At 44.9% G+C, this 13,994-nt stretch overlaps 1 protein-coding gene across 2 annotated transcripts; it reads left to right on the top strand.

Moving 5' to 3' along the window:
- Positions 1 to 28: 28 nt before the first annotated feature.
- Positions 29 to 13,663, top strand: POLR1E (RNA polymerase I subunit E). Of its 2 annotated transcripts, XR_003254784.1 has the most exons (13): positions 29 to 361; positions 556 to 659; positions 2,760 to 2,836; positions 4,554 to 4,639; positions 5,426 to 5,481; positions 5,875 to 6,019; positions 7,817 to 7,924; positions 8,413 to 8,509; positions 9,104 to 9,237; positions 9,915 to 9,996; positions 10,638 to 10,769; positions 12,340 to 12,612; positions 13,262 to 13,351. XR_003254784.1 is itself a non-coding variant. In XM_026073280.1 (12 exons), exons 1-12 carry the CDS (start codon positions 298 to 300, stop codon positions 13,419 to 13,421), a joined length of 1,245 nt encoding a protein of 414 aa, XP_025929065.1. In that variant the 5' UTR covers positions 32 to 297; the 3' UTR covers positions 13,422 to 13,663. The 2 variants fall into 2 exon arrangements, 1 of the variants encoding a protein (XP_025929065.1); XM_026073280.1 differs by lacking the exon at positions 12,340 to 12,612 and having other exon boundaries at positions 32 to 361; positions 13,262 to 13,663.
- Positions 13,664 to 13,994: the final 331 nt, after the last annotated feature.

Below are 13,994 nucleotides of genomic sequence, written 5' to 3'. Positions count from 1 at the left end.
ATCTTCCGCGTCCGCCAAGAACTCGGGCGGGACCGGCCCGCGCCCCCTCCCGGCTCTGCCGGCGGTTGCAGCCCCCGTTTGGCTCGGCCCTGCCTGGCCGGAGCCCCCCAGCAGAGGGTTGGGCCGCGGGGATGCCGAGCAGGGGGGACGCGGAACAGGGCAACGGGAGGAACGGCTCGCAGGCCCCAGCCCTCTCGGCCGGGCAGCTCCTCCCGCGCGGCTCCGCCCGTCCAGGCCGGAGGCGGAGCCCCCCGCCACGCCCCTGCCGCCGCACGCTCCTGCTGCCGATGCCCCGACATGGCGGCCGCCGCCACCTGGCGCTACCGCGGGGACCCCGAGGCGGAGCAGCCCGCCCTGCTAGGTGAGGCGGGCCTGGAGTGGGAGAGGGGCCACCGCCGAGGCTCGGCCCGGCCCGACGCGGCGCGAGGGGAGGCTCTTTTCGCGGTGTGGGGAAGGGGGTCGTCTCCCTGGCGGTGCCGTGAAGTGCGGGGCAGCCCAGGCGGGCGGCTGCCGGCGGCCCCGTGCCTCACGCCTGTCCTTCGGGCTGCCCCGCAGTCCAGTTCTCCAACGGGAGGCTGCGAAGGGCCGACGACATGCACTTCACCGTGTACCGGGACAGAGACAGCGCCAACCCCCGGAAGAGGCACCGGAGGATCCTGGTAAGTGCTGCGGCTGCATCCCGGGTCACCCTTTTTTAGCCAGCACCTTGCATTTCTAAGCTTTGGCGGTTTTGCCGAGAGGAAACTCCAGGAAAATCTGGAAACATACATGTTTCCGCATACCTACATATTTAAATTTACTGCTGTAACAGCTGTAGTTTTAGCTTCTATATAATAACATTTATATACAGCCGCAATGAGTTGCATAAGCAAAAAGCCACCAAACTGCTTCCTTCGGCATCCAAACTCCTGTTCGGCTGTTAGAGATCAGGCTGAGATTTAACCAGGCACATAAGTGGCATGTATAAGTAATGCATAAGTATTACTTATGCTTATGTATAAGTATACATAACTATATGCATAAGTAATCCCATCTCTGCATGTTGTGAGGTTTCCAGTTCTTTTTTGCACCTTTTCCTCAAGGCTCTGGTACTGGCAGCTTCTACAAATGGGGACTAGAAACCCTAATCAGCTACAAAGTTTCATCTGATACCTAGGGCACCTCTCTCCCTCTTTTTAGAGCATTTTTTGCTTTCCTGGTGTATTTGCTTTCATAATAGTACAGTGAGTGAGACTCTTAAAATGGACAAGGGCCTTCGTTTTGTAGCAAATTTTAAAAATGATCATATTCTCGGCCCTCCCCTTTCCAAATTTTCCAAAAATCTCTGTATCTTGATATATTTTAGGGATTTCTGGGGAAGTTCTAGTTCTGATGTTGGCTCCCGTTGTCCTATAGATAGGAGTGACAGTGGGCAGATAAGGTAGAGAAAAATTTAATATTGAAGATAGCTCTGCTTGAGGGTAAGAAGGGAATAAATACTTGTTCTGCTACTGTGAAGAATTCCAAGTTCTGGTGAGTGAAGTTCTCAGCAAAGGCAGTTTATAGTTTCTCTAACAAACCACAAGAAATCACAGTACACCAGCAAGGTGGTATCAAATATTGGCATGCTGCCAAAGTCTCAAAGCATAGCTGTCTTCTTTTGAGCATTTCTGGATCAGACAAGTGAATGAAACAAACCTCATGCCCTTTCAAACATAATGTTATGGGTGGCGACTCTTGGAATGGAAAGGAACTTGAAAAACACAGTATAGTATACTATGACTAATTATATTGACAGTTAGTGACAAGTGAGAGTTAGTAACCTTTCCATCAGAACTGAATACATGCTTAATTAAATAATTTTGATTGATGCGCAATGGTGTATGCTGAAACTAATGCTGATGTACTGATGTTGCATGTGCTTGATTTGTTCTATTAAGCTAGCTAATAAAAGAAGTAATGCATGAAAATTAAAAGCTGTTACTTAAAAAAAAAAATCAGGTCCATGCGATGACAAAATCTATAGATTATTTTCTGATTTTGTTGTGCTTACACAATGAACCCAAATTTTTTACCAATCTTTTTTTGGTTAGATTACATTCTAAGGAATTTTTTCCTTCTTTCACTGAAGAGAAAGCTGAGTTCAAAGTCAAAAGGTGTTTTTGACTGCTATTGTGAAGTTTTACAGCTGTTGACATGCATGGTTCACTCCAGGACTATATGAGTGTTTTCAACCAAAATCCTCAGGGGATACTTCATTGCAGTAGAGGCACAGGCATTTAAAATGTATTTAGGTGTCTAAACCATTCCTTATAGCACTTGATCTTTGTCTGTCAATTGCAGTTACCTGGCAACACTAGCTTTAAATGGATCGTTCACATTTACACTTTAACTTTTGGCCATTGTTTCTGAATTAAAGCATGGTTGTCAACACAGCCAGGTGTTTTATTTGCTGTTACATGCAAGTTTGTTACCATGATAAATTCTTATTTTAAAGTATGATTCCCATGATTTCCTTTTAATGGTTCCTTGTCTTCTGACTGGATGAAAGCAGAAGTAGGGCAATAGGCACTTGCGGCTTCAAGAAATGTCTTTCTTTTAAAGACTTTGTTCTGGTGCAAAATGCTCCCAAAGGAAACAAAGTGCGCTTTGCCTACACCATGACTGGCATCTGATGCCTGGGAATGTAGAGCTTTGTGGCACTAGGGAAAATAAAATGTATGTAGGGAAGGTTACTCACCGATGGCCCTGCATTAAAGTCATTTTTCTGTGTTTTTCAGGTCTCAGAAACTGAAAGGCTTTCATATGTGGGGAATAACTTTGGCAGTGGAGTTATGAAATGTAATTCCCTGTGCAGGTATGGGCTGCAGGCAAAGCTGGGGCAGGGACCTGGTGGCGGAATCTTGTCTTGTTATACCCAAAGGTGTTGCTTTTTTTCTCTCTCCTTTTAATGTATGTTTCTGCTTCTACTAACTGCAGAAACTTGAAACATATTATATGTATGTTGGTCTGTAGTCCCAAATGCTCTGCTCCACAGATTCACTTCAGTTACCCTATCCTGTTTGCTGATGTAGCCAGTATCTCTCCCGTAGTCTGACTGCAGTGACCTGGTCATGTCTTATTAGTTAAAGAACAGGAGGGGAGAGAGAGTGAAGAGCAAACTGAGTTGTATAGAACTGTCAGGAACAGAAGGTGCTTTCAGACATCAGTGTCCTGGTGCTTTTAGGTTCTGAGTAATTCCTTTAAAAGCAGTTAGTCTCACTTCTGCAAACAGCCTTTCAAGATATGCTAATCCTATATCTTTCTTCTTTTCTGAGAAGTGAGACCATGAAAGCTGGATCTTCAGTTTTAACAGCCTTTATTTTAAGATACTGTAGCTGAAACAAGGCTCCAAGAGGACCGCCTTCTTGAGCTTGGAGAGTTAAGTTTAGTTTAACGAACATTTATGCTACAAGTATTGATTCTGTGCTATTTCTGTACAGATTTAGAACTCTTATCTCTGAACACTTCACATCACTCTGCCTGATTAAGAGGTAGTTTTAATGATTTAATTGATGCCTGTTTGTGTCTCTGGAGGTCCTGAGATCTGTGCCCACCTAATGTAGAACTATTACTTGAAGCTGAACAGATATCTGCAGCTAAGTTGGCTTGTTAGTCTCCCCAGCTGCTCCCCTCTACTACGGGACTACAGGAGTAGATCCGCTGGAGAAAGTCCTCACACATGCCACTAAAGCAGACAGAGGAGGAAAGAGGCCCAAGCACAAGGACTGAAAGAAAAACAAGAAATGTGGGGCCAGACTCTTCTCAGTGACAGGATGAGAGGCAATGGGCACAAATTGGAAACACARGAAATTCTATCTGAACATAAGAAAACATTTTTTTACTCTGAGGGTGGTCGAACACCGGAACATGTTCCCAAGAGAGGCTGTGAAGTCTCCATCCTTGAAAATATTCAAAACTCAGCTGGACATGGTCCTGGACAGCCTGCTCTAGGTGACCTTGCTTGAGCAGAGGGGTTGGATCAGGTGATCTCCAGAGTCCCTTCCAACCCCAGCCATTCTGTGATTCTGTGAAATGTGGGGTGAAAAGGAATTTATCCGAGATAAATGATTCCATTTTAGAGGCAGAAAAGTAACGTTTCTGTGAAACTCTGAGGACTTAGACTCAAAGTGATTCTTCCTAAGCAGAGAACTGGCCACAGGGAAAACCCAAGTTTGGAAAACACAAGAAACTCCATAGAAGCACTGAGAAACCAAGTATCATGACATGTCAAAAGAGACAGAAGAGAATAGAAACCAGCACTCAGACATGTATACTCCATTCTGTGCATCTTGGAGCTAATTTAGTTGTCTTAGGACTTTCACATTTACATATAGCAACAGGACTTTATATACACGTGCATTGGAGGGAACTTGTTTTACTGTGAAATCCCACGTGTGTTTGGAAAAATCAGTGTTTGCAAGTCAGGAAAACTGGCAGGGGATGGGGAGTACATGAAGCTTTGCACCATATTATTGTAATAACATCACACCAAACTATCTCCCCCTAATCATCTGCTCCTGTGTTCTCCTCAGGTATTTTGTTGGTGTGTTAGACAAGGACTCTGGGCAAATGGAAGTCTATAATGCTGAATTATTCAACATGCAGCCCTTGTTGTCAGGTAGGAAGATGCTGTGTTTAACCCTAGCACCAAAGACACAGTGCAGTAGTACTCTGCATGCATTCAGCTGTTGATTGCTTGGTTGCTGACAGGAGCGGTCTCTGCTTTCTCCCTGGTTGTTCTTTCTTGCTCATTTCTGACTGATAACCTTAAAATGGAGGAGGGAGGAAGGAGAATACATACACAGTCCTTCTAAAGTGCTGCATGATGTAGAAAATAAGTGAGAAGAGAGCAAGATTGCATCTGAATGCAGTGGAAACTTAGGATGGAAACTAAACAGAAAGTATTACAGGAGGGAGGGTGGAAGTACCGGAGATGATAACAAAGTTGTCTCTGCTCAGAATAAATGCAGATCTGTCTAAGTAGGCCCTACTGAGGGAAGCCTCAAAATAATCAGGTTTAGGGACTGAATCACTGAAAAACAGAACAACTCTTCATCAACAGAACTGTTTTCTAGTGTTCGACCTGGAAGGATAACTCAAAGGGTAAGGTCATGGGCCTTTGGGAGCTCATTTCATTCATGTGCCACAGGACCTGGATATTACTGCAATCCGTGGTATATGCTCATAGATTTTACAGCACAAATTGGTCAGCATTTTTCTTCTCTATTCCAATTGCATACTGTTTCATATTTTTTGTGTTCTTTTAACTGAAAAATTCCTGTGGAAGAGATCTTGACATGATGTACCAAGTCTTCCTATAATGGATTAGAGCAGGAGGACTACCAAATGCAGGTGTTTTTCTGGTTGCTGCAAGCTAAGCATACTAATTTTTGTTCTTTTATAGATAACTTAATAGCTGATGAAACAGAGGATTATCAGAATAAGTCCTACAGGGAGAAGGTAAAGTTGAAACCTCGTATCGTATTCTGGTTTGGTTATCCAGCTAACGATGGCAGATGATATTTGTCGGAGATTCAGATGTTTAGTTTACCACTGCAGTGTAAACCTGTGTAAGTTCAGTACTTTCTGTGTGCATTGAAGATCCGTGAGACAGCACATAATTAGTGCCTAACTTAGCAGTATTTTTGTAATTATTTTAGCCTTATATACAGTCCCTGAAATTTCTTTCCCCTTACAGACAAGTGCTTGCTTTATCGCAGGGCTGTATCCACTGATCTATTTAAAGTCATCTTAGAGAACGTGGTTATGGGGCCACATGGTGGTGGCTAGCTGACTTTTAGTCTTGGATGCAGAGTGTCTTGAGTTCAGAAGTTTGTTGTAATTTCCACACAGATGGATTTGTGCATTGAGGCCTTTGGTACCAGCAAACAGAAGCGAGCCCTGAACTCTCGGCGAATGAATGCAGTGGGCAGTGACATCCTGAATACAGCAGTGACAAAAGCAGCAGCAAACATTATAGATGCAAGGGGAATAACAGGTAAGAAGCAGATGTAACACCTGGCAGTCAAAAGCACCTCTTTCTGCCAGTGTCTTTCCAAGTATAGACCAGAAGTGGTGGGAAGGAGAAAGTGTTTTTCCTTGAAGTGAGCAAGGAAGCAGTTGACTGAACAGCTGAGAAGGGCACGTGCTRAGGAACTCACAGATCTTTCCAAGAACTTCTGGCTTCTGGTCCTGTTAGAGGTAATGTGAGAGTTGCCTAACTAAAGGAAGGTCCCTCTGGCATCAGTGTCTGCACACATTTTTGGGAGCTCATCTGGGAGTCCCTGGATATCTGCTTACTGGAATGAAGGCAGCAAATTCACCTGGCCTGAAATGAGACACTTACATTCAGGGAGGTGAACTGCATTCTGGCTTCATAGCAGCATATGTATGGAAAGTGGTCCATGCCCCAAGCCAGGTCACAGCCACCTCCAGTGCTGTTGTGCCAGGCTGAGGCGCCTAGTCCTTTGCTATGGAAGAGAGTGCAGCAGAGACATATCAGCCATGGCATTAGTTATTGCCACTGCTTTAGGGGAAGTTCATTTTCCAAGACCTCACTTGATTTGGTCTTCAAAATATAGCACATGAGGAAATACTTCAAGGAGAGCGTTTTTCCCTCCTACTGAGTGCTGATGTAGCTGCCTCTGTGTTAATTTGCCCAATCTGGGCCTCCCAGCTCAGGAGGGAGGTGGAGAAATGGGAGAGGGTTCAATGCAGAGTTACCAGGATGGACAGGGAGCTGGGGCACACAACTGGCGAGAAGAAGCAGAGGAAGCTGGGCTTGGGCTTTGTTATTTTGGCAAAGAGGAGGCCAAAGTTATCTAACAGCAACCCACACCTGCCTGCAGAGCAGTCAGAGTATTCTCAGCATTGCCAGGCAATACAACAAGAGGCAATGACACAAGTTGCAGTTTGAGAAGTGCAGGTGGGGCATTTGAGGAACTTCCTTGCCCCTGAGGATGGTGCAGCCCTGGGACAGGTCACCAGGGAGGTGCTGAGGTTTCCCATCCTTGGGGACTTCCAAGCCTTGGCTGGACAAAGCCAGGACATTAGATCAGGACAAAGCTGCCCTGATCTAATGCTGAGGACAGTCCTATTCTGAGCGGGAGGTTGTACTGGAAACCTCCAGAGCTCCCTTCCACCAGTACTGCAAATCTAAATTTCATTGGCTATGAATGGGAGAGACCTCTGCTGACCATAAAACCAGTCAGCTCTCTTGGACATGGAGAGCTCCCATCCTTTGTGTTCCAGCCTGGATATTTGCTGTTCTCTGAGAGTTGTCCTGTGCTGAATGGATGCCAGATAGAAACAAGAGCACCAAAACCATGTTCTTCTGTACATCCTGTGGGCAAGAGGAGCAGCAGCAGCAACCCATTTGTCTTGATGTACTTCTTTCCTGAAGTTTTCAGTTTTATTTCTTGTTCTTAAGGAGCAGAATGTTCTTGAAAGAAGTGACAACACCAGTGTTATCCACCATCCATCATGCCACCCAGTATGCTGAATGCATTGGTGTGCATATCATAAGCTCTCAGCTGGTGCCCAGCAGAAAGCTGTCTGCATGGCACTAAGGAAACAAAATAGGGAAGAGCTGTGGCCTTTCTTAGCACCTTCTCAAGGGTCAGATAAATGTCTAAACTGCAATTCAGCTTCTGTTTCCAGCTGTAACTAGACTAGTGTTCACCCAAGAACCTCACTGAGTAGACTACATTCAAAGAAAGAATTTGCTTTGTGGTTGTGTTCCCAATGCTTGTCTGTATGATTCAAATGCTCTCTTCTTTTTTGCTTCCCTCTAAAGCTTTGATCCAGGATGTGGCCCAAGATGATGTGCAGAACATCTCCATCTTCCTGCCTCCATGTCATGAAGATGCTGACAAACCAGAAAATGTCTACAAGTTTGAGGACAGTATCTTTTTCTGTGTCGAAGTGTGGTTTCCCACACCTGTCAGCTTTGATGTCAGTGGTCTGTCACATGCTAGTGAGTGCTGTCAGGCCTGTGACAACAGAGCTGAGCCTTCTCCCTCCTGAGCCAAAAGCTGAGAGCAGAGATGTGCTGTGCTGGGGCTGTGGGCCTGAAAGTCCCACATCCTTCTTCCTCCTTTCAGAGAGAAGGATTCTGTCCCTGCCTGTTGGAAGCAGTTCAGCTAGGAATAGTAAGGAAGTCAAAAACTTAGGAGAGATGCTTTGTGACAGAGCCATAGTCCTTTAGAAATCTTTGTCCTTGGCCAGCCTTCCAGTGCTGTGATTATGTCCTACCTATTTATAGTTTACTCCTGTCCCTCCCAACACCACACCTCCTATAGCGAGAGTGGATAAAGCATATCTCACTGTGGACTGTTCAGACCATGAAAGAGCACAATGGTGCACTACTTCTTTTCTTTAAAATCCTTCCAGTTCTCTCCCCAGGAGAGTATGAAGCATTGCGGGTTCCAGCAGCAGTCTTCATTAACATCACTCCAGAGGAAATCATCAAGAAAACAGAAGAGAAAAGGTAATGCTGCAGGTAGTCTTCTAATAGTTGCGGTTGGCCCAGGGAGGCTTTAGTTTTTTTGTGGGGGAGAATGGATACCACTAGCTGCTCTGCTGTACCTAAGCTGATATTTTCAGTGTAGATGGAGGACATTTGTCAAGCATGACTGAGCAGCACTTGCGTCTGGGGAGTCCTCATTCCCCAAAGTGTGTGTAGTTTTATGGCAGAGGAAGATGTGTGTACAGTAGCATGGCTGCCCTGTGGGAAATTGATTGCAGGGAAGGAAAGGGGAAAATCTGAAACTGGATTCGGAGGTAGCTGCCTGGAAGAGGGAGGAGCACGCAGCTGTCCGGTCATGGTTCCTGGGCACTGGCCCAGCAAAGTACTGACCAGAAATTTGCTGTGGCTTGACAAGCTGAGATAGACAGTCACTTAACAGTCTGTTATGTCCTGGTGCAGTCTGAGAGGCTGCACACTGAAAGGGGCTGGGTTGAACATGATGGGAAGACAGAARAGTGTGCTCATAAAGCTGCCTCATGGGCTTTGCTCTGTCAAAGTTCTGAGAACTCTTCTTCTGGTTCTTTGATCCTCATGCTCCCCCTCTCTCCTCTTCAGCCATTGCTCCTTCGTTCTAGAGGAGCTGAAGTTCTTGCCTCTTGATGAGAAGAGCAGGGATCACAAAGCTCGATGCCTCTGGTTCCTGGACATCCTTATTAAGTTCAGCTTCTTGAAAGTGATCAAGAAGAAGCGTAAGACACTAGTGGAAAGTCTTTCCTCTCCCCTTCTCAGCTACCTGCTGGGACTTGGTTTATAATAGGAATTCTCAAAAACACGGCAGAAAATATTGAGATTTTTCAGGACTTGCCATCTTGCACAGAAATAGTGCGTATAAGTCTCCCTGTCAGTGCTGAAAATGTTATTGTTATCATTTTAAAAGGAGGGAGGGGGGAAGGGGAATGACAAGTCTGCCTGTAAATATCCTCCTGCATTGTTGAAAGCACAGGAATTGCTGTGTAGGAGTTAGTCAAAGAGACTTGAATTAGAAGTGAAACTGACTGGTATAAGTGGTAATAGAAATTTGTTAACATTGTTTCAGTTTTAATAATCTATCCTGACAGGACTGTAGGTAAAGAATTTATTAAAAGTAGTGTGTATAGGTGTACATGCACAAATTTATTTCAGATTTTCTAATATTGAGGTGGGAGGTCCCACTTGCAGACAAAAAAGCTGTTAGGTGCCTCTGTCTGATCTGAAAGTTGATGAAACCTAGAAATCAAGAGCCCAGATTCCTTTTATGTTTTCTCTGTTGCTGGGAAGAGGTCATAAACACTGTAATAATAAATGTGTCATTAGGATGGCTGCAGATAGCCTGTATAATGAAGAGTCTGTAGATCTCATTTTATTGCAAAATGCCTTTTTGTCCTAGATCCAATGGGCCCTGAATGCCCACACATCATTAGCAGGAAACTCATGAAGAATTTCACTTCACTGACCTACAACAATGGCAGGTAAGGAACTGTTTTTACTTTGATGTTCTTGAAGCTGAGATACAGTAGAATTCAGCTTGAAGAGCCATGGAGACATTATCAGGAAATCTCAGCATGTACTTCCTTCCAAAATGTGAAACTGCAGTACCTTGTCTCAGCTAGCACTTCTGGCCAATGTACTTTTCACTATAGAACAGTGGGTTACAACCTGTGGTGGTCTGTGGACAGTGCAGTGAACAATCAATAAATGCTTCTATAGGATTATCAGTCAGGAATCTCTGCAGTATGTAGCTAGTGTGTTTGAAGAGCTTCTAGTAGTTATACTGAAGACCCTCAAAACAATTTCACTTCACTTTCCTCCTGCAAGGCACCAATGTGCCAAAGACCCTGAGATGTTATCTGTCAGTGGTTTCATCAGGGCCATGTAGTGATTAATGACCCCAGAATCCTGCACTTTTGAGCAGAAACATAAAGGTCATGTGAGGAGAACAAAGAAGTCCATCAGGCCCTGTGATCAGAGATATCTGTTGCTTTCAGTTCTTATCTGGTGTGTAGGAAAAGTCAGTCTAACTGGGGCTCCAGTTTTGTCTGCACCTCATGGGGGTTGTGTTTTGGTTTCACTGAAACTGCATGTGTCACATCTTCTTTCTCCTGGCATTCAGTGTCCAGAATTTAATCTCTGCATCAATGAAGGCTAAAATCACAGCATACGTCATCGCATTGGCTCTGCACATTAACAACTTCCAAACAGACCTTACTGTCCTGCAGAATGACATGAAGCTCCAAGAAAGCAGGTGAGCCATTGCATTTATTTGTATCTGCTGGGATATGTTACAGCCCTTGTAGAAAGAGAGTCTAGGGGATAGGCTCTGGAGCCTATCTCAGATTCCAGTGTTACAGTGATACCTGCTGCTAGTCCCTCTTGTCTAGGCAGCCTCTCTCTTTTATGAGAATGTGTTGAAGCTGTATTTTGAAGCCCTGCTGCTTGTAAAGGAAGGTGGTTTTGCATCTCAAACTTTGAAGGGGCACTTGCAACAAGGAGGTTCTCAGGTATATCATGAGGCGCTTCAGCTGTTTCATAGAAAAGGAGACTGATGCAGACAGTACCAAAATGGCTGGCTGTGGTAGATCTAGCACAGGACCCATCAGCTGTCTCCCAGCCCTCTCTCTTGCCTGACAAGTAACACTGCTTTCCACCTTCATCTCCACTGTGCCCCTTCTCCCTGCAGAGCTCTGATCTCTGCTAGGTTCTAGTCTGGGTGTAATTGCAGATTTGCAACTGTCTGCAACAGGAGGATTAGAAAAAGCTTTTTTTTGTCTCAAAATTCGATTGTGAGCATGCATTTTTTGTTTATGTGGAGTAATCCCAGGCTCCTGAAACTTCTCCACCCTTGGCTTGGCACCAAGAAGATTGTTTTATTTCTCAAATTCTGATGAGTTTGGGGGGTTTACAGCAAAGCATCATGGCAGGAGGATGGGGAGAAGTTGTAGGCAGAGTTCCTGGTTGTAGTATTTGAGATGAGGATTTGCCAACTTGGGGTGAGTGAAGATGAATGCATGGAAAACAGCTCTCAGAACAAACTTCTAGGCAGCCAACTCTCATTGAGTTATCTTTATCAGGAAGTTGCTCCCTAGCCTTTTATTTATCATGAAAAAATAAATATGCTTCTGCCAAGTGGTTTGCATCTAGCGTATCTTGCAGCTGCAAGACATATTTTTACCAGTAGATGTCAATCAATGCACTGTCCCAGGCTCCCCTGGCCCTGTGAGAATTCTTCCACTGGTTGCACTGTACTGTGTCTCTTGACCCTGCAGAATAAATCAGGAACTGATCGGAGCTAATCAAATGGTCTAGTGAGCTTGCTGGGAAATCTCCCAACAAGCAGACATTAGCTCAGCAGGCAGCTTACTAATATGATCTCAGAATGGATCAGGTTGCCCTACTGGCAATCAGAGTTCAGCAGTGCTTTTTAGTATCTCTCTCCCTCCCCATCCTGTTCTGTGGGTGATGATGATTCTGAGGACATGTGCTTCCTAGCACAACAATGTTGGTCTTTCCCAAAAGGATTGTGAGAGCTGATGCTGCTTTAGTGCAGCCCTTCCCTATTGCTATGAGAAAGACATTTCTGTCTGCAGGATTTTGTTGCTGGGAGTATCCTGTAGTTTCTGGCTGAGGGATGTAATGTGAAGCTGCTGTGAAAACTGGAAGTTATCAGAGCCCTTAGTCACCTCTTGGGTTTGGGAGCATTGATGGAATGAACCCTGGTTTTGCCCCCAATTCTGGTCTTTGCTCTTTGATGGAGAATAGTGAGTTTAATAGCACTATTTGATGTTGATTTCCATATTTTTTTCTTTTTTTTTAAGCAAGCTGTTTAGAAAGAAGCCATGCTGTTTTGGGGGATTAACATGCACATTTTGCTTTTAAATACTGTATGGGGGCTGGGAGGACCAGGTAATGTATCCTGGTGAGAACAAGATGGAGGAGGCTGGGACCTACTGGGAAAATTGAAGCATGATACAAGTCCCTGAGTCATCTGATGTAGCTTTGGGATGATCCCTGCTTGGAATGGGAGCTTTGATCAAAGAATTCCAGAGATCTCTTCCTGTTTGAATCGTTTTGTATTTCAAGGATATAAAGTGAGTTGGGAGGATTCTCTGAATTGTATGTTCTTGGGACCACAGTAAGGCCAGAACTCTTATTTCCCTGCTTGCTATTTTCAGAGGTGCTTGGTTTTCTCTGACAGGCCTCCAAGTATGTTCTGGTCTGCACTCTCTTGCCCAAATGCTTCTTATTACATATCTCAGCCAAGTTCTACTTACAGCCAGGGATGCTGAACTCCAGCAGCTCAAGAGGAATTGCTCTTGAGCTGTACTAGGTTTCCTCCATCATACCATGCACAGGAAATGAGTGCCTTGGGAAGCATTTACATTTGAAGAACACAGATGCTGGGGATCAAGGCCTGCTGACCTCCCTTTGGAAATGGAGAGCAGCATTTTTACAATTTAGCTGGCCATTGAATAAGACAGTGTAGGTTTATAATGATCTCCAAAGTGGTTTTGCTCAGGTCAGTAACATTTTAGCCACCACAGCAAGGCTCTACCCCATAGCCTTTGAATACTTCAAGTTTCTGTCACCATGGTGCTTCTGAGACCCAGAAAAGACACACTGCTCGCTGCTGACTCCTAGCTTCTACCCTGAGGGGAAAGACCATTGCTCTTTTGCACCGCGTCTGTCCTGGAAGGCCTATCCACCCCACTGACATAGTGTTTCTCTGGTGTTTTCCAGAATGATGGACATTGCGAGGGCCATGCGGTTGAAGGTCTCCAAAGCAAAGGGGCTGCCAGGACTTGAGGCTGACCAGAACCACAAGCTGGGCATTCTCTCTCTCCCCTTGCCCATGCAGAAGGCATCAGGGGGCCAACGGAAGCGCAAGAAGATGAACTAAAATACCTCTGAAGTCAGAGCAGGGGTGAAACAGTGCCTTTCCCAGCTGCCATCCTGCACACAGAGCATTCAGTGGGCARTTTTATCTGTTGGATTTGGCTGTCCACTCTCGTCCCAAGACCCAACTGAAAACCAGTCTTGTTCTTGCACTAGGACAGATATTGACTTTACCAAACTGCTTATTTTTTCTATGTATGTGAAAAACAAACAAAAAAGCTATAATAAAGCCTTTGCCCTTCTTCATGTTCATGTGAGAGAGGACAGATGTAGGATGGGCCAGAGCAAGGAGCAATGTCTGAAACCACAGATTTTCCACTGAGTACTGTCAGGATAGTTCTAGCATCAGGCGGCTAGTCTTACCCTTTTTGGCACAGAATTGTGGGGTGAAGAGCATAAGAAGAGAGAGGCTAAGCAATGTTGGTTTATGCACAATTTCAGCATGCTCTGTGTTTGTTTCTCCAGATTTTCAGTTTAATTCTGTGTTCAAATAGTGTTAAGTTGTAACACAGACAAAATATTGCTGCCACTTTCTGTATCTCAGGTGGAGGAGAGGGAATTTTGTTGACTGAAGAGC

Source organism: Apteryx rowi, unplaced genomic scaffold, assembly GCF_003343035.1.
Source record: "Apteryx rowi isolate R43461 unplaced genomic scaffold, aptRow1 scaffold_364, whole genome shotgun sequence".
In the NCBI taxonomy this organism is placed as follows: domain Eukaryota; kingdom Metazoa; phylum Chordata; class Aves; order Apterygiformes; family Apterygidae; genus Apteryx; species Apteryx rowi.
The sequence above is the reverse complement of the archived record's forward strand: the minus strand, read 5'-3'. Positions and strand labels throughout refer to the sequence as shown.

Coding starts and splice junctions, on each gene's coding strand:
- POLR1E (XM_026073280.1), top strand. CDS start 298: ATGGCGGCCGCCGCCACCTGGCGCTACCGCGGGGACCCCGAGGCGGAG. Junction 2,837..4,553: donor AAATGTAATTCCCTGTGCAG/GTATGGGCTGCA, acceptor TGTTCTCCTCAG/GTATTTTGTTGGTGTGTTAG. Junction 10,770..13,261: donor ATGAAGCTCCAAGAAAGCAG/GTGAGCCATTGC, acceptor GGTGTTTTCCAG/AATGATGGACATTGCGAGGG.